The sequence below is a fragment of the Hirundo rustica genome, chromosome 10 (genome assembly GCF_015227805.2).
Source record: "Hirundo rustica isolate bHirRus1 chromosome 10, bHirRus1.pri.v3, whole genome shotgun sequence".
In the NCBI taxonomy this organism is placed as follows: domain Eukaryota; kingdom Metazoa; phylum Chordata; class Aves; order Passeriformes; family Hirundinidae; genus Hirundo; species Hirundo rustica.
Genome location: NC_053459.1, coordinates 11,580,039 through 11,600,960, shown reverse-complemented (window position 1 = coordinate 11,600,960; position 20,922 = coordinate 11,580,039). Strand labels below are relative to the sequence as shown.

The 20,922-nt window shown below is 39.8% G+C and overlaps 1 protein-coding gene across 2 annotated transcripts in view; it reads left to right on the top strand.

Moving 5' to 3' along the window:
- Positions 1–20,922, top strand: part of SLC9A9 (solute carrier family 9 member A9) — a 176,419-nt gene that overhangs the window by 59,022 nt on the left and 96,475 nt on the right. For both annotated transcript variants that reach the window (XM_040074349.1, XM_040074348.1), the window contains exons 7-8: positions 9,974–10,112; positions 10,939–11,044. In XM_040074349.1, coding sequence (XP_039930283.1) covers positions 9,974–10,112; positions 10,939–11,044 — 245 coding nt within the window. The remainder of the gene's footprint in view (positions 1–9,973; positions 10,113–10,938; positions 11,045–20,922) is intronic.

Here is a 20,922-nt window from a genome sequence, read left to right as displayed (position 1 = left end):
AGCATTTCATTCAGACAATGCCCAAGTCATTTTTTCCTAGTTGTTCCATTTTTTAAAAGAAAAAATATAGAAAATATTTTCAATAATGAAATGTAGGTGGGATTCAACAGCTCAGGAGATTAAAAAGATTTTCTTCTTTAGATTACTGGCTCATCTCAAATCCAGATTAGGGAGAAGCAAAAATTATCAGCTGTTTGGTGGGCACACGGAAAAATCAATAGGGGTGTGGAGCTCTGAAAATCCCATTTCCACAGCAGCTATATTCTCAGCTGCAGCACAGAAACAGACAACTGAGAACACAGGGCGTGTCTTCAGTGGGGGGAAAATGCTGTGAGCCATCCTTGAGGAGTGCTAATGACGAATGCAAAGGAAAACTCCGCAGGCAGCTTGCAGTGCTAACACAAGAGTTCCAAGCAAACTGTCCTGCCCTTCACATCCCTTGCACTGTGCTGTGTTACCTGAGAGAAGGAACTGCTTTCCTGAGTAAAAAGTGGCTAAAGAGGCATGTTTGGCACCAGCTTTGAGGTTAGGGTCTTCCAAGACAGGACTGAGGTGGGGTCATGGAAAATATGGTCTGAGCACATTAGAAATCATGTGAACCCTTTTGTTTGTATCTACTGACAATATTTCTTGGAACATTAATTTTTTTTAAATCTCTCTAAGAATCTGGGTAGGAGATAGACAAATTGTACTCCAGATATTAAAAAGCTACATGAACTGTAGATTTTTCTCATTTAACTCCCTTCTGACTGTGAAAGAATCTGTTTTGCATGCACAGACTATACAATGATGATATACCACATACCATGGATCACATTTCTTCTTATTTGTTATACATTAGAGAGTCTTGGGCAGAGTAAGGGAGAACACTGAAACAGAAAAAACTTTAGACATACTTTCATTCTCCTTCCACTCTAATTTTTGTGGGATTCAGTGTACCTTATCTTTATGAATTACATTCACCATCAGCCCCCTCAGTGCACTGCTCTTTTCAGAAGTTCCTAAAGATGCTGAAGTTCAGTGAAGGCAGTAGACCAGGGGCTCCTCTCTTAATCTGACAGAAAACATTCTGGAAGTGAAAAAGCCCAAGGCTATTGGGAGGCCAGAAATTTGGCACAGCCCCATAGAACTGGCAGTGGCTCATCCACCTGCTGCAGGGATTACCTGCACCCTCTAGCAGCACACTTAGCTGTGTCTAGGGTATAATAATTTAAACACAAACAGTAGCATAAAAATCTATTAAAAGACAAAGACTTACTAAGCTCTAGGTTTGTTGCAAACAAAGATTATTGTGTAGTCTGACTTCATTAGATTACTTTTGTGTCAGAGACAATTTATTTCCGGGAGATACCAGGAAAAACAGAGGAAAAAAACAAAGTTACACCTCGTGCCTGAGAAAAATCTGTGAAGGCATGTAATTAGTACATTATATTTTTATAAGGAGATCTGGTAGAATATAAAACTGACATCTGGTAGAAATCACAAAGCTATTTTTCTTTCTCCTGCTTTCTCACTTAACCTTTCCATTCTTTGTAGCATATTCCCAGCAGCACACTCCCAATTCTGTCCTTCCTCAACATTGCTAGGTAAGCTTTACACCCCCTGTCACACTTGAAGCAGTTCCATGGGAAGCTGAGGCTGGGCAGACCCGTGGTGACAGCGGGGTCCTTCTCTGTGCCCCTGACCAGAGGAGAGAAGCAGAGGGAGGACAGTCTGCCTCCCTCGAGGTGAGGAGGACTGGGCACTTAGAGCTTCCTCTGGCTGTCCCTGTGAGCACGGAGCTGTGCACAGACACCTCACCACTTGGAATGCTGTCTGTGAAAAGACAGCGTGTGCACCACCCCTGAGCACTGCAGATTTTCATAAGCAGAGGTCACAGAAGAAAAGAGCCCTTTGAATATTAACCTGCTGCATATGTTCTTCCATTGATCAGCTGAGCAATGTGATATTACCCCTCACTCCTTTGTTCACATTCATTCAAGGGGATTTCAGAGAAGATTACAGTGTATTGGAGTACTGTTTAACCAGCTAAATCTCAGGGACAAGTTGGTTTAAAGCCTGGAGGAGGGTGAGGTGAGTAGGACTATGCATTTGTGAGGATAAGAAGCAGCTGCTATTACAAAGGAAATGCTGCTATTCATCCCTGGGTATTTCATAGTGCTCACAGGTCTAGTGGGTTCTCCTGCGGTGTTATGAGGATGAGTCAAAGCCTAAATGAAGGGTATGTTGTCTGGCATAAAACAGACATCAATTTCTGTTGTTTCGCTCTTAAACTGCTCCTGAACAAAATTATGGGCTGTGTCGTTATAAGAAAATTACAATTTAATCAAGATTTAGTGGAAACTGTTTCCATTTAATCTCTGCTAGTTGTCCGTAAGAGCAAGGGATTTTTCATGGCTAATCAAGCTGCTTAAAACCTTCCTTGAAGTGTTTGGATCATATCCTGCTTTTTTTGTAACACCAGTGCACATCTATACCAACTGCGCTGAATCCGTGGAGTTGCTTCAGATACTCATCACTGTAAGGGAAATTTGAGGCAGTTTCTCCTCTGGAGCAGGATGCCAGTAAATGACAGTGATTTCCTGGTAATCTGCTGCAGTGTTCTAGCACCGTGCAGGTAACCAGCCCACATCATTTTATCAACAGGCAGGTGGAGTTCAACTGACATAGATAAATGTACAATTTGTTTGCAGGAGTGAAGTCCCTGTGAATGATGAGGGTATTGAAAGGCTTTGTTACCTCATCCTTGAGTTATCCCAAAAGCTTTAATAGAAAAAGGGTGGTTAATTATGACTACCCATTTTTCCAGTACCTTCCCTACCCCTTGTGGACACATCAGTCAGTGTCTCGTGGATGTGCTCTGCTGTTTTATTCCTTGTACCCTGTTTGTAGAGTAAATGAAGTCCCATAATATCACGTTCTGCCACTTTTGTACAAATAAACCTGAGGCGTGGATCAAATTAGGCCTCCAGGAGCACATTAAACTCTTGCTTATGCTGAAAGAACACTTGCAATTGCACATTAATTCAATATTTGGCTCAAGAGAGATATATCATTTTCACAGAAAATCCTTATTTCAGGGTCTCATCACCCTGCACTAATGGGAAGAACTGTCACATAAAGGGAAGGTTGTGTAAATGTTTCTGATAAATATTTTTCAGCTCTTTAAGTAACTTTGGAGATGGGTGGCTCACAAGTAAAGAATTGAAAGGTAACACGAAGGTGAATAATGAAGAAGGAGAATGTAAACCTACTAGTGCAAGAGCTGGGAGTGGACAATAGCCCCCAACTTGGGTGTTAGGGTTAGGGAGCCAAAAAGATTGCTCAGGCTCATGAACCAACATTAGCAAGAGTCTTAACACATACAGCACATCTAGCTCCCCTTATGGCACAATCAGCACCATGCAGCAGATTTGGTTCAAATAACATAGAAAACGATTTCATTTTTCCTCCCAGATATTCACTGAAGAATTTTTAACTTGTTCATTGCTTCTTGTTAACTCGGAGGGTTGATGGGTTGTAACTTTTACAGTCATGTTTTCTTTGCAGATGAAAGGCCTATTTTTTACAGTACTGTTCTACCTTGTAAGTTCTACTTTGCATAAGCGATTACAGAGAGATGCCAGGGAGGGGAGAAGTCCAGCCCTTTGTATTAGGACAATAAATGTATTTATCTCTTCCTTGGTAGTCGATTCTTTGTTTCTACTTTCTTAGCACTATGTGCATCTTCCCAGTTGCTGAAGCCACTAAAATCTCCCTAACTGGGAGGACAGAGTGTGTGCTCTAGATACACACAGGCCTTTCCTCTTCATGCAAGGTTTAAAAAGAATGGAAATTAAACAGGGAGTTGGATTAGAGTTCTGATATCCAAATGAGGAAGGATATCAGAATTTCTGTGTTGCAGGCACAGAAATGTGAAAATGATGTGCCTTTTGATATGATCAGCTCATAAGTAAGTCAGAGGGATAACACAGAACACAGCACATGCTGTCACAGACAACCCACTATCAGCCATCTGTTTTCTGTTGATGTGCTTCATTCCTCTCAAGGATCTGGGACAGGAAAGAGTTGTCACTGTGACTGTGATATTTCCAAATAGATTTATGAAAATTAGGCAATTAGAAGCAATAGCAGTCACTTGAGAATGAAATATTTCTATGCCAAGCCTCAGAGATATGTGAACAAATTTTACTGTTAAAGCCTTAGTTTTCTTTTACATAGATTTTAAGCCCATGTTGCTGTTCATCAGGATTTCTTTCTGTCAAGATAAAAGCAGGTTAGAACAAGGTAATGAGAAGCTAAGATACTTGTACAGGTGACAGTGCACACCATTTCTCAGAGGCACCGGGGCAGAGAAGTTCCACATCAGATCAGAGATGATGTTAGACTTGAAATTGCTCTGCCTGCAGGCCCATTAGGTCCTTAATCATTGTCAAAACTATCATATCACATCTCCTTTCTATGAGTCAAAGTGACTGGGGCCCTGTAGTGAGCAAGTTGTGAGCAGGGTGAGAAGGATGCAGGGTGTCCAGCACCTCTGGACAGCAGCAGGGACTGGCAAGGTTTTTCCTGGGCACCAGGGAAACTGAGTTCAACCCCATCCAGGTGGGTGAGATACCAGGTCCTTTTATGGCACAGGTGGTGGAATTTCAGGGCAAGAATGGCATCACCAGGATAGGCAGTTTCCAAGGCTCCCTGAGGAGGTAGAGCAGATTTCCTAAGGAGGGTGGGTTGGGAGAGAGAGAAGGAGGAAGGAGTGGACCTTTCAGGCTTGGGCACAGAAGAAAACTGAAAATAGTTACCGGTGTAAAAGCAATAAAAGCTCATATGCAACAACAGTAAGTGTTAGCTTAGTTTAAAGTAACCAAGATAAAATGCTCCAGTATTTTAGAAACTCTGGAAAAGCCTACAAAGGAACAAAGTAAGGTCAGAAAACAGAGGAGGAAAAGAAGCCATGACACAGAGAAAAAGAAACAGGAGTGTAAGCCCAGATAGAAACTAGATTCTAAATACAACTACTAGACCTTTTTCTAGAATTAAAAGCAGTAATACTAGTAGCAGTGATGCAACTAGACTATAAGTGGAATAAAAACCATAATCTGCTTTATTGCCAAGGAGAATAAAATTTTGGGTATCCATAATGAAGGTTCAAATGCTGGCCACTTGGGCAGCAATTCAACTACCAGTATCTTCTTTTTTTTTCTTTTTTTTAGCTGTTATATAATGTTCTATATAAATAGAAAGCTTAATATCTATATTTTTGCCAAGTCACCGTTTCAGGAACCTTAAATATCTAAAAATTTGCAAATATTGTCGGGAACAAATTCCATGAAGAAAGATTCCTCTAGACAGGAAGATGTACAAAAGACTCCTCTTTGTTCTTTTAATGTACTGATCACTGTTTTAACACATCTGAAAAATACGTACGTTTGTTTTTGAAACTATTATCTAGAAGATCTCCGCATATTTGTTTCAAAACTGCCAAAATTGGCTGCCTCTGCTAGTCCTTCCTGCTCTGGTGTGTCTTTGCTTTGCCTTAATTGCCTGCAAACCTTCCCTGCTTCATGCGTGGTTTGATTTGGCAAAGTCACGTGGCTTGGCACAGTCACATCCCAAACTTCCCCAGCTGTTTTTATCTTTATTCTTCCTGTGTGAGGAGGTCTTTTGTGAGGAAGCCTAAGCAGGTTCTGCCAACTTGCCAAGAGAAGATGTGGGTGTCTGGTGCCATGCATGGGCTTCCACATCTGGTTCTAGTTCAAGCACATATTGGGGGTAAGTTACACCTCTGATGTTTTGGCTTTCTTCCAAAGCTTTTAGGAAAACTATATAGCCATAAAGTTGTGTGAGAACAGAAACTGTTTGATTCAATCCACTTCTCTGAAAGGTCCAAGTTTTCTAACACTGTACTGACCTACCTTTCTCTGCATAATTATAATCTCAGGAAAAATAACTTTCTTTCCCTCTTAAAAACAACCTTGAACTCTCGAACACTTTTTTCTGGCCTGTTTTATTTTTCTTAATTAGCAGCTGATGAAATCACAATGTAGTTCTATAATTATTTATCACCTGAGGGAGATCCCACTTTATTCAATGAAGATATTTTAGGGAACATCTGACCTTCCTGTATTTTCAGGTATTTTTTTCTTTTCTTCACATTGTTCCTGATTCTCTTCTGTGCAGTATTACATGCCACGTGATGAAGTGGCAAGGAGGAATAAGGGCACTTGGCTAAAGGAAACCCTTTGGCTTAGCATGTGGAAAGAAATGTTCCTCTCCAAAGCTGTTTATTTTCATGTTGGTCAGACAGGCAGGAGAAAGACAGGAATAAAACAGTCTTTTTACTGGTTATTTATAATAACTGATTCTACGTCATTATAGTAGAAATTTTGTCCTGTGTGCTCACATTTTCCTTCTGGTGCTCAAGTGTATTTTCTTCAGCAGAATTCTAAAATTCATCTGATACAGGTGTTGCTTCACTTTGGCTTATATCAAAACAAAGAATCTTTTTGCTGTTCTGCTAGTTAAAGCTGATTAGCCTCTCTTTGATGCTGCCACATTAGCCTTCTGCACATCAGGTTTGGACAGAAACAAAAGTAGGATATAACATTTAACCTCAACAACAGATTTTTCCTCCAAAAACCTGCATGTATTACTGGAAAACCATTGCTGCAATGCTAAGTGCTTTCCATTTTATTTCTTTTTTCCAAGGAAAATACATTGTGCTGTACTCATAGGCTGGGAAAACTAACAGGAGGAAAAAGACCTCATGAATAAATGAGAGCTTGCTTAAGAATAGCTGAAGATGTAAAAAGTAATCAGTCAGGATGTAACTGGAAATGTGGCTGGATGCCTTCTACTGCAGAAGCCCTTCTATCATGCAAACCTTTAGTATTAGATCCCTATAATATGTGTAGAACGAAAGCATCAAGCTAAAGTGACCTCAGCTGATGAGAGCAGGGAAGTGGAATGCTTTGCAGGGTACTACTGGCACAAACTGTTAATCCTTCTATCTGCTTCAAGAAAAGCTACCAGCCTGACTTGCAATATATTGCATGTATAAATGCTGCCCGTGTTTCCTTGTTTGAAAGCTGTGGAAGCACTTGAGCCTGCCCGACGTTGCTGGCTCAAGCAAATGCAGAACTGGAAACAGAAAGAGATCTGTTAAATAGTTTTCTAATATAGAAAGTGCTGTCTAATCCTTATAAGAACCAGCCAGGAAGTGAAGTATTATTCCTGACTATAACCAGAAGGAGAGGCAGAGGTTACCAAGCTCTCACACAGACAGGTAGTAGGGACTGGGCCAGGTGTCTGTGAGATTCATGCCTTGAGCATTCAGTGAGCAGCCAACAAAAATCTCTCATTCCTACCCCTGCACTCTCTCTCATTATGGGTGGCAGATAAAGCAGGCCTTTGCAATCAAATCTGTTCACTTATCACTCTCTGAAAACAGTTTTCCACTGCATTTACTTTAAGGACTCCCTTAATCCACCTCTGATACAAATTTGCAAGAATAAACCCTTTTGGGTTTGGGTTTGTTTTTTTTTTCTTAAACTCTTTCAGAGTTTAGAAAGCCTCTAAAATCTAAAACCAGTTTGAAATTTAGTACCGAACTCTCCCACACTGCTTATTAATGAACTGCAATCGACCCCTCTGTACAGAGAGCACAGAGAGCAGATAGCAGAGAGGGCAAGTCATGCCAGCAGGCCCCTTGAATTGCTCTCCAAGGAAAAAGAAGAAGGGAAGAGGCACTATAATTTTAATTATGGTTCTCTCCAGTGTTAAACTTTGCAATTTTGTTTCTAGGTCAAGTAATTGGTTTGGCAGGAAGTAGTGAAATAAACAGGATAAAATCCTCTTCTGTTAAATTACAGCTTATATAGAAAAACTGTCAGGTAAATTACTGTGCATTTTGGATGCTTGAAAGGATTAAAAGTTAGTGATAACAAAAACCATATCCAGAAAAATAAATAGCTCTAGTAGAGAATAACACAAAATTAAATATAGAAGTAGATATTCTTTGAACTGCAGGGAAACAGGAGTTTTGGAAAGATTTAGACCAGAAACCACAGTAGTATAGTGAACATATGTCATGCTATGGTGCTTTTAAAAAATCATGGGGGACACACTGAGTAGAAAAATTTTTCAGTGAGAATGAGCGATTTCATATTTGATTCTGAAATAACCACGTTAAGGATAGGATTTCTTCTAGTTTCCTTCATACCTGAAACCTGTTGGTAGATTGGAGGGCAAACTGTAACCCTAACCAGGTTAGCCAACTTTTCTTGCCCTAAGCTTAACACACTTAATAAAAAGCCATTTGACTATGGCTTACATTTGACTAACAAGTTTTCACTCCATGTCAAGACCTTTTTTGTTACTGAGCATCCCTATCATGGTCAGAGCCCATCATTCTAACAGAACCATTTTCCTTGATTTTAGGACCTCCCTGAATTCACTGTTCCATGCAGGCCACAGCAGCAGTGGCACAAAAGATGATTTCCTGATTTATAATTCACTAAACAAAACAGACCAGCAGCTGCAGTATCTGTGGCAAGGACAAACATCAAAGAACCAAGCAGCTGCTTTGCTATTGACACACCTACAAGTTCTTAGGCAAGAGAAACAAAGAATTATAACTGATCCCCTGGTCTAAGAAAGCCACAGTTGAAAAAGGATGGAAAGCATAACTGGAAATAACAGATTTTAGTGCTTAGTTATTTCTGTTGTAGTACACGAGCATTCACCCCTCATATTTGTGGTGTTCTAGCATATGCCTTGAGACTCCTCGTGCCATTTTTGTAGACTGAAAGGATGAAAACTGTTTTCACACCTTTGTGTTATTTCAATGCAACGGTTTAGAAAATCCTTTATAGAGAACTTCAACTCTAAGCCTTATTTCCAAATGAAAAACATCAGATTGCAAGGATGACATTCTTAATATCCAAAAGCTTAGAATATTCACAACTTCTTAAAAATTCTAACATTTTAATTCTTAAAGTACCAATTGTTTTCCAGCAATCCAAGACTCGTTCTGGAATCCAATGCCAAGCTCAGCACATTTTCTTTGACAAGGATCATAAAACTACTCAAAACAGCACTCAAAGCGGCAGAACACAAAGATCTAAAATGTTGCTTAATTTGTGAGGCTTATAGCTATCTTGTATCTGTTCTATATAAAATTTCAACAAGGAAAAATCATATATACTTGGAGTTACTGGTGTTCTGGGTGATGACTGACTGGTGGCAAATAATTCTGAGACACCTAAAGGATCACACAGTGCACAGCCCCTTTGCTTTGGGGCATCCTTTCCCATCCCAAAATACTCCTGGTGGCTCCACTCTGGGGAGGGAAACGGGAGGTGACCTCGGACAACTGCAGCAGTTTCTTTCTGTGGAACATTCATTCTGTCCACAAGGTTTCCTCTCGCTGAGCTCCTGCTACAGCTCCAGCCCTGGTTAGGAAGGGTTACACCAAGAAGGAAAATACTTGGTGGCTTGTGACAAAATTGTTGCTGCATATGTGGTACCTGCTGTGATTTGTGTCACCCATTTGAACCTTAGCCACAAAGCTGCACTTTTTATCAAGGATATTTGCGAATATGTAACTGCTCTGAGGACATATGGCCAATAAATAATTCAAAGTTATCTATCTTCCCTGCAGTTTTCTTATCCACCTACCACCTTTTAATGTTTTGTTGGCCTGGAAACAATATTGTTTATGGCACTTCTAGTATAAAAGTGTTGCTGACTGGCAGTAGACTATTTCCAGTGTGATACCTTGAAAACAAATTGGTTCTCCCCAGCCTCCATCTGCTTTGCTCTCATCTGCTATTAGCCCAGAGAAACCTTGTTTTGCATTTTGAGTGCCTAAAGCCGTTCGTTTTCAATTATTGATTCCAAAATTGTTACAATGTGATTGAATTTGCTATTTCTTTTTCTCTCCCTCTCCCCCACCCCTTTGTTTTCTTTTCAGCTCTATATCCATTTACAGTCCTAAGGAGAATCCTAATGCTTTTGATGCTGCTGCTTTCTTCCAATCAGTGGGAAATTTTCTGGGGATCTTTGCTGGATCATTTGCCATGGGATCCTCTTATGCTGTTGTCACAGCTTTAATATCCTTTATGGTTTGTTTTCAGGGAGCAAATCAATATATGTTGGAAAAAATATGCAATATCTGAGAGTGACCATCTTTAGCTTGAACCTGCAACTTTTCACTCTAGGCTCAAGTGTTTGTAAAGAAACAGACAAATCATAAATTGACAGGATATGTCATTTGTCAGAATCTACAAATTTCTTTTTTACATTTACTATTAGGCAGAACTGTGGCCTTTATCATCCTATTTGTAAATAATTGTATCTTAAGGAAAATGTTTTGAAGTATTTTGAGGCTCAAACATGAATTTATTAAGAACAGCAACCTATTTATGAACTCCAGGCTAGCAGCAATTAGACAAAAATACAAGGGAAACACTACACTGTGTCAGTGTGACCAAGCCCATTAGTTTAACTAAGCTAGAAATGAAAGGTCTGCCTGTTGCCCTGCATTTTTTCTTGTGTTTTACAGTTCATATAAAATGCTGCTGTAGAAGGATCAGTGTTTGTCATCTTTCTTGCATTCACACAAATGTAAACACATTCCAAGGGGTTTTTTTTTTTTCAACTGGATGAAATTACTTGCTTTTCCTTTTTTATGGAAAAAAGAATATCAAATGCAACTAGGTGCTAATTCAAACTCCACAAAAGTACTTAAAATAGTTGACTTTAAAATCTGTTTTGGATTTTCCTTGAGATAAGTTGCAAACTGTGCAGTTTTTCCCAAATTCAACATGTGTAGATGAGTATGGTGGGGGAGTTTTCTTTCATTCTTTCTCAGATTGGGGGTAATTCTAGCTTACAAAACAGTTGGGTTTTTATTTTTCCTTAGTAATCTTTTAGCACTTGACAAAATTTACAAAGCTGTGCGAGTTTCCTATGTTGGAGACAGGTCTGTTTTTCCTCCTTTCCTGGAGTGCATTCTTATCAGCAGAAGCCGCTGGGCTTACAGGTAAGTGTTGCATTTAATGAAATAAAAGCTATTTTATAATATGCCTCTAGTGTGGGTAAAATGCATGGTTTATTTTAGGCTTGACATCATATATAAATCTTCTGAAAGCCCATTGCTATACTGAAGATTGTTTCATCTTTAAGAACAATTCTGTAGTGACATTGAACAGTTCTCCCAGACAAAGACATAATACATCAGGCTGGAGTCCTCAGTCTTTTTTCCCTGCCTTATCCCCTCCGTATTAGTCCTGCCATTAATCCCCTGTTTTCTGGCCAGCTATGGGACCAGAGATAACAATAAGTACAAGGAAGGAAATGGGCAGTGCCTGGTGATTACCAGACTGTGTGCTCCTCTGCACACACTCCATATCCTGGGCCCTTCTTGTTTTTCTCAATTATCAATAATTGAGACCAATATCAATAGTAAACCAAGAACAGGGCCAGTGGGTTGTGTCCACCTTTGTACTTAGGAAAAAAAGTCACCTTGTTCAGTGCCCCTACGTGTACATCTTTGGCACAGCCATGTCCCAGTGGCAGGTAGAAAGATGTGTGATCCCATTGTTTTTTCATTAATGTCAGGAAAGAAATTGTACAATCACAGTCAATGATGTACCCAGGGCCTCCATTAAAGCGTACACAGAAGTTTAGGCAAAATTTGTAAATGGATATAGTTTACCTCCACAGTAACCTATTGTGTAGTGTGATTCAAAAGAACAAAGTTTCTATGACCTTGATTGTTTTAATGCTCTTGAGGCTGTCACCCCTGAAATCCAGTGCTCTAATTAATGTCAGGGAAAATCAGAAGAAAAATGCTTAATGGAGTGGTAATGCAGCCCATGCTGGTTTGTTTGCAAAATTGTTCAAAGCCTTTTGAAGGCAACAGTTATATTTTTACTGAGTTCTCTGGAGTCAGCATGTTACTTTTTTAATATCAGCCACACAATCAAACTATTTCTGAATGGGTATTAATATCTGCATCTTTACCTTACTGATTATACAACTTTGCATCCTGTTTACTGCCAAATTCTTCAGGCCAATGAATAAAAACAGTGGTACGTGAGCTGAACAAAAGGGTGGCATTTTATCACATCAAGAATATCAGATACCAGGTGGAATGAAAGTCCATTTTGTCTCCTAACAGCTCTGTGCTGGTTTGGGCAAGGGTAGCATTAATTTTCTTCACAGTAGCTAATGTGGAGCTGGGAACAGCATTGGTAATTCGGGGGTATTTCAGGCATCACTGAGAAGCACTTACACAGAGCCAAGGGACTTTCTGCTCCTCACCACACCTCACACCACCAGCGAAGGGGCTGAGGGTGCACAGCCAGGACAGCTGATCCCAGCTGACCCTTTCCACAGCAAGAGAAGCTGGAGGAAGAAGGTTTCTCACTCTTACCCTTGTCATTCTCTCCCCCATCCCACCTTGGAGGTGGGAGAGAGGGAGTGAGCAGCTGTGAGAGTCTGAGCTGTTGCCCGGGGTTAGACTCAACACTCTTAAAAATGTGGCAAGAATACTACAGAAAAATGGAAGCAAAGGAGGATGATTGTTGATCACTTGCCTGCTACTGGAGGTACTGATTTCCTAATCAGTGACTTCCAAGTAAGGATTGTTTTAAAATGCATTCCTCACAGAGCACAAGGATGCTGTTTCAGCAGCTGAACAATTGATTATGTGTTACACACAAAAAGTAGATTTGTAAAGGAAACACTAATATCTATCAGAGCCTCAGGTGCACCAAAGGTAATTTCCATTTCTCAGGCATAGGAACAGACTGTATGTCCAGACAAAAATAATTGGCATATGTCTTTTTTGCATGCTGCAGACATGATGATGGACAGCAGAGTCTCTCCTGTCACCCTGAAGAGTGTTTCATTGCCCTTTCCTGCTGTAATATATAAAATATCTGAAATAAAAGACTTAATTATTGAACACCACAGATGGTGGTGGTAGCCATGGTAAGGAGGTAAGAAATTTTAAATGGACAGAGGCAGAGACAGAGGAAGGGAGTGGAACAAAAGTAAAGTTTCAATTTAAGGAAAAAAATTAGAAAAATTTTGGGAAATTTAACTAATTCTTATCAAAAAAGGATGGAGGAAAGATAATTACGTCACCTATATATATATTCCAATAAAAAGTATCAAGCATCTTTAGGTCTGTCACTAACAGTTTTTTCATGGGTATTTTTTCATGGGTTCTAGGTTTCATGTGGAAATTGTTTAATTACCTTGTTGTGAGAAGGCAAAGTTTAATCTTGAAACTTCCATCAGTTAAATCTTTGTCACTTAATTTCTGTACAAGGCTTTTGTCAGAAGCTATTATTACGGAAAAAATCATGGAGCCTTTCTTGTGGCTTCACAAGTTCAAAGCTGTGTTTTATAAATGCATTCACTTTATTAGTGCTGTGCTGACATTACCCTTTAGTTGTCTGCCTTAACCAGCTTTGATGTTGCTTTTGTCTTCTCTCAGCTTCCTCTGAAATAGTTCGAACTCCTCTCCTTACAAAATATTATTTTGAACTCCAAGTTCAGTTGCAGAAGTACTCTGTTGGTTAAGAAATTTTCACCAGGCTTTGGTTCAGCTCTGATTTCTCATACCCATGCTAAGAAAATCTGTTCAAAGTGCAGTTGTGTGTGGTCCCCACGCAGGTGGGTCCACACAAAGCACCAGCTGCAGAAGGCAGGGAGAGCCCAGGAAAAACTCAGTCGTGCTTCAGGACACTCAGCTCTTAATCCACACTATCATTTCCAGTCTTTCCCAGCTCTCTTGCTTTGCCCTTTGTCTGTCTCAGTGCAGGCAGTTTCTGGTTTTACAGTTGCCTGTGCCTGTCCTTAAAAGCAACTGGGAGAGTCCAGAGAGCCTCACTCCAGCTGTGGCACAGCTGCACCACTGCATGCAATGGGCCACACTCCCAGTGCTGGCATGCTTCAAAAGTAACTTGTTCCATTAGACATTGATGCCTGTCTTCATCTTCATTTTCCTTGGATATTGTGTTTTCTCTGTTCGTTTCTTCTAAATGAACTTCAAAGGATTAACACTAGACTACTACTTCCCTGTAGCTATTAAGTAATGTAATTGCAAAATAATTTTATTCCTATAATGCTTTCCACAGCAGTCCTTCAATCATTCTGAGCTTTTTGAAGTGTAATATTGAAGTATTTAATAATTTAGAAATAATGGGCTACACTGTTTTTTTGGTGGGTAAAGTAGGTGGTGGGGTTCACTTGTTTAGCTTGCAGATTTCTAAAATAAAATTTAAATTGAGAGAAGTACAGGTCAATATTTTAGAAAATATTTCATTCCTCTGCCTCAAGATATCCTGTGATATCTAACACACAATATATGGGCCTGACCCTAGTTGAAAAATTGATGTTATCGAACCAGCAAATCAAAATAAAAATGTGGGATGACTGCACAATTATTGTTACACTGGGAACTGGAAATTATAAATTAATGTTATGGTTATTAATCTTATAGCTCTATCATCAAGCTCTGACATATGCATGATAAATTGATTCTTATACAGTAGAACCTAATTTGTGCATTTTCTCATCTGCCCTGGAGTATATCATTCCTGACTGCTGAGCAAAGCTGTAATAACAGAATACTAGAGTAAGGTCAGTGTTAATAGAGTTGTTTTCATTTGCAAATTTCATTACACAGTATTTATTAGTAGGCTATGAAAAAAATCATAAATAATTTAAATTAAACACTTGTTGAAATAAATGAGGAAAGTACATCTTGCATTTATTAATTGCTTGTTGTCTTGATTTATATTTAACAAAATTTTCTAAATTTTAAATGATCGGTCTGAGAAATGTTCCATGATGTACATGGGCACTTAATGGTCATCTCAGTTAGACCTTCTCTATCTACAGCTGCTTGAAGTGACCATATATTCAAATAAGAAGAGATTAATTTACCTGCAGAAATACACTCAGGAAAGTGTATGGGAATTGACTTGTATGTATGTGTTCAATTGATGCCTACTTCAAAGTCACACAGTGACTCAGTGTAAAGGCATCAAAATTGCAGCCAAGCTCCTCTGATTTTTACACTGTAAAGACCTGCATTATGAGGACAAAAAAGACAATAGACCTTGAAGAAAAAAAATTGTTGGAGAGTGTCATTTTTGTTCCTTTACTGGTTTTCAGAGCCCTTTGATTTCTGATCATTCTAATGCAAAACCTTGTGATAATAAATTACTGCTGCTTCCTCACCTTCAGCAATTCTTGTCTGAACATTTTGTGATGTTTCTGCCTTTGTGACACCTGCCTTCTTCTTCAGGGGCTCACAGGAGAGCAGAGTCTACCTAGCAGGAAAGCTTTTCCTCCTTTTCCTCCAAAAATAAAAAAGCAGCATATTATGAATGAGGTACCCAGGATGAGTCCAAAGATTTGATCTCTCACTGGGGCAATTCTGTGCTACCTTTGTACTTAGGACATAGCAAGAGGGAATGTCACCAACTTCCATTTCCTTTAATACTGCTGACAAAGTGCATTTATCCTCATGATGTTCACTTCTCCTATCTGTTTGCTGTGATTTGTCTAGAATCTCTCATCCACCTCACTGCTTTTTTAAAATGCTCTGACCAGTTCTTGTGACATTCTCAGAAGGGATCTACCAAAACATTTCTCTCTGCGGTTCTGAGCACTGTGAGCTCAAGGCAGTTTGGTGCCTGATGGGTTTTAGTTCACTGAGCTGACATTATTCTATACAAGGAAGATATTCTGGGCTTTAAAGTCTAAACTGTGTGGTTTTCTTTTCTTTATTCATTAGCAATGTGCCATGCTGTGTCATACAGAGTAGGCAGGCTCCTGACAGTAAGGAGGGAGAGGGGATACTTTGGCTTCCAGGTGAAAAGAGACCACAACTCTTGTAAGCTCTAGTTCTGCCACTCCCAGGAGCACAGGATGGAATCTAAGCCTACTTAGGAAAACAACAGGTAAGAAGATGGCATTTGCCCTGCTGTGCAGAGACAGATGACAACTGAGCTGGTCTGCTGCAAATGCATTACTGGAGGCAGAGCTTGGGTCTGGCTAATTGAGGGGCTGCTGTAGGTACAGTCTTCTAAGGCAGTAAGAAAACAAGAGAAATGTGTCTGTTTTTAAAGAAAGTAGATATTCTAGCAAGGCATTAAGCTGAAATCAAAGATCAGTTGCATAAAATGTGGATAGTGGAGTCTTATTGCCAGTGCAGAAGTTCAGGATAAACAGGGTGAGCACTCTTAGCATGTCCAGAATAAAAGCTGTTATATGTCGCCATAGGAGTTCCAATGTAAATTGAATTCAGCAATTCATTTGGGGTTACAAAAGTACAACACTGAAGCCCTGGTTTCACTTGAAGCAGCCAGGTGCAGTACCAATGAAAGGTCCTCAGATAAGGACCTAAAAACTCCCTTCAGCTCCATCTTTTGTTGCTTTCTGTCACTTCAGCATAAAATCAACCTCAGACAGCTCCAGAGATAAACATGAACAAAGCACAAGCTTTGATTCTGTACTGGTGCAGGTCTGGTGCAAGAGGCCTTAAATCTTTTCTTTAGTTTCAAGAAAATGATTAGTCACACTTCATACCCTCAGTGAAATCAGCCTGGGTAGGGATATTGTTGCCAGGTGTATTACTGGACTTATTACTGCAGCAGTTTGGGGTAGACAGCAGAGTCTCATTTCCTGCCACTCACACATTCAGTCTGCATCCCAAGAGGTGCTGTGGAGATTCTGACATAAATATGACTCCAAAGTAAATGTTACCTGATTTAAATAATTTCTCTTTTACCCAATCCTCATTGTTCATTTTTCCATGCATTTCATCACCTTTGATGAAAGACCAGCTCCTGCAGCTTTACTGTGAGATTTTAGTCTGTTGTGCTTCTTTAGAGAGGCATCCCAAAAGCCCTGGAAACCTTCAAATTTGGGATGAAAACTGGTCAGTTTGCTTACAGATCTTTAGAAATGAAGCTATACTTTTTATCTAGTCCTTTGCTCCCTGAGAACATAGCAGTTTGGCGGTTTTCTTTTTCTAAATTCTCTTTTTTTACCACCGAAAGACCTGACAGCTGGAGAAAAATGTCTGATTTCGTCTCTCAAATTAGCAAATTCTCAAGTTTTGATTGTGGCCACTCACTTCTAGGGTTACATTAAAAGGATGTTGCACATGCTGCTCTTCTCTGACAATTTTTTTTGCATATTTGGGAAAGGATGTAAAAAAATATTTTGTCTTTTAGTGACAATATAGAATCTATTTTCAGAGTAGCACTTGTAAATTAATTCTCACACTGTAATTTTAAGGTTCATGCCACCAGGAAAATACTATTAAATATACAAGTTCCTATATAGTTGCTGTATTTTTTATATTACTAGCTTTTGACTCAAAAACCATTTCAACTACACGTATTTGTAAAAAATAATGTAAGAATAACTTCTCTAGCTGTATTAACAGCTAACAAGCTGTCTCAATTTCTCTGTTACAAAACAACCAATGAAATGGTAGGGCTTTTATTTCTAATAAAACCTCTTCAAAGAGGTTGATCTATAGCTGAAAGTTTACTAATGATATAAGCATTTTTCTGTGAAGTCTCTCATCTTTTATGTTAAGAGAAAAATTTCAGTAATCTGTTACTAAACACAAGGAGCTGTATTGCACTTAACAACTTACCACCTAGTTCAACTCAAAACATTGCCTGCTTACTTCGTTAGCAATTGTAGTACTGTCTCAGGAATTGCTAATTTTGCCCCTTCAAAAAGTGGTGAGTGAGTGGACTGTCTCCAAGAGCCTGAAACTGAGGATGAGTCAAAGGGCCACCTTGCTTTTTCTGCCTCCCTGCATCTAATGGATACTGTCTGTTTGCAACTCCAGTATTGCCATATTTGCTCTTACCTGTTTCTCTGTGGAAGCAAGCCCACAAAAACAACCTCATTCGGTGCCATACTCTGTTCATACAGTATTTTGCTACCCAGCTAACTTCAAAATCCAGCTTCAATAGTGCTACCATGAAATCCAGATTGCTTTTTCCTTGTAACTAAAGAGTTCTCTGTTTTCCTCTTTAGGTACTTCTCTCTCCTTTTCAGTTAACACGTAATTGGTCATTACTCTTAAATAATCATCTTTATGGATATTCACTGCAAACAATTTTCTCCAAGCTTTATAAAGAGCTATTGATTGTGAGAGTCATGGCTGGTACATATTAAGCTTTCAATTGTAGCAACTGAAATATTCCACTCCATTCTCCTAGTTTTCCCTGGAAACAGGGTGTCTGGTTTCTACACTTGCATAATTGCATGATTCAGTTCATTTATTCTTATTGCAAAATCAGATTTAAGTCATTTTATTCTTCATGACACTCTCTCAGTTTTTTCACTACCCATAATTAACAGTTTCTTAGCAGTCAAAGCCAGTTTATAATCACAGTTGAATTTAATAGTCAATTTTAAAAATGCAAGACTTGACATCCTGATGATTAATAGAGAAGAAACTGCATCAGAAACTCTTATCTCCATTTCAGTTACTGAGCCTGGAGCTAGCAATACTTAGCAACGTTACTGTTTGGCTGTATTTTTAACTGAAATGTCATTGTTTGAGCATCCCAGTGCATATTATTAATGCCTTGAGAATTTTTAAACTCCCCAGATCAGTTCTGCACAATCAAATACAGTTACTGAGAAAAAAGAATTAGACGCCTTTATGAGAGCAATTAGGTCTCACAAAATATAAACGTCCTTGAATGTATGTAAGCAGTGACAACCTCACCACACCCTGCATTATTTACCGTGAAGAAAAGTCATAGTGTAGCTAGAAAAAATAAATATCAAAACAGACTTAAGAAAATAAATATAAAAAACAAGGACACACTCAAAGCTCAGTGGAATTTCTCTTGGCTAAAGAGTTAGTGTTCCGTAGAAGCAGTACAGGTAAATTTACAATATAAAGAGAACCCAGAAGCAAACAAAATGTCCCCAGTGCTTTGTGGGGAAAACATATATTTGTTTCCTTGTTTTCTTTCTGATGACAGTTGTCCCTTGTGTCAAGTCAAATCAGAAGTATTTTCTCCATACTTTTTTCTTCCATCAAAAGCATATTAATGCTAGGCCTCAGTTCTTCCCAGAAAAAAAAGAGAGTGGCTTGCAAGAAAATTGGATTTTTTTGACCAATATTTTCTTGGTTAGCAATATAAGGAGAGTCTAAAGAAAGACATGGTAAGGTAATGATTAATTTAACTGTTATGTGAGAATTCACAGATCCTACACGCACAATCTCCCCCAAATGAAATAGTTTCAGTGTTGTCTAAATTATTGCTTTGATTTGTTTCCTTATCTGTGCTGTGGTTCAGAGCAGGAGGATATTTCACCTGCCTCTAGGGCCCTCTTGCTGCTAAAATTCAAACATTTAGAGATTTGTAGAAGCCTGTTAAAGAACCTGTCGAGGCACCAGCGCTTGAGGCAATGACCCTCGTTCAGTGTGCGCCTGTCCATTTCTCCCGGGACTCTGAAGCCCGGCCCGCTCCCGTTAACGCCCTTGAAGGAGCAGATTGTTTGTATTGGGTTTGCTGTGCTAAAGGTGCAGTGCTGCACATTCTGCCCCCTTACTGAGGCTGGCCCCCAGAAAGCCAGGAGAGTCCCCATCCTGGAGAAGATGGAGGGAGCTTTATCCCGTTTCCTGCCCAGGACTGGAGGAACAGACTGAGATTCTTTTCACCATGCCGCTTCATGCTCTTCGCTTCCAGTGGAACTGGTTTATATGTTTCAGTTCATGCTTGTTTAACCCCATAACTGCCTGGAAAGCTGTAGCACAATCACATCACAAGGATGAATAGTGCCTAAGTTTGGACAGCCATCTTTCTGCTCGCTTCATTTCCCCAGACTCATCAGTATAACGTCAGTACACGTGAGCAGCCTGTGAGCTGAAAATTACCTAGCAGTGTGCGAGCAGCCCACGAGGAAGCAGAGCAAAAAGGCCAATTAGGGCATGCTGCAGCTGCTGCACGGGACGCAGGAGGAGAGGGGCTGAAAGGCACAAGGACTGAGGCACTGCGGGGTGGATGGTGGAGAATTGTGCGTAGGTGAGCCCTGGAGGTGCCAGGCACACAGCGCCCCATCCCACCGCTGGCTCTGTGCTCACCCAGCCCCGTGCCTGGGGAAGCGTGCGTGCAGGGCTCCAGGGAACAATGATCAGAACGGACATGAGAAAGCCCTGAGCTGTTGTGTAAATAATTATCTATGTAGACATGCCCCAAGTTTAAAGACAAAAACAGAGCTTTCTTCCTCCGTGGGCATTTACTTATGACCGCTGGCGGACATTACTTTTCGTTTTCTGTTTTCTCCCTGTGTGGGTTCCTCCTGCATTACCTGTGTCCAGACCTCACAATCTTATCAACTATTTAAATTACAACACTGCATTACTGTGATGTTACTCTGTGCTTCTAGTGAGTTAGGACCAGGGCCAAGGAAGTATTGAAAAATATCCCTATAAAACAAATTTGTTATTATTATTCCTGACAATCCTGCTTCCCTGCCCCTTCAGACCTTCCACAGTCTGGGACTATAACTGCTGCTACGTGTCTACGGTCACTGACCTGCTTGTTCCAGGCAGCACAGCTTGCACCTGCCAGGGCATCACTTTTAAGCAATGTGTTGTTGTTCACCTTGACATTGTTACACACTGCTCGTGATAAGCTACAATCAGGCACCGCCTGAACTGATTTTACCCTGTTGCAGTCATTCAGTACAAAGTGGTCTCAAACCATTTAAATGTAACAAAATTATTTTTTTCCTTTCCTATTCAGTCCCTGCCAATTTTTTTCAAATAGTCCAAATTCCTACATATTACGATTATGTTAGTCCTACACTCACAATTACTGTCAGTTAGATTATCATTGGATCATACCA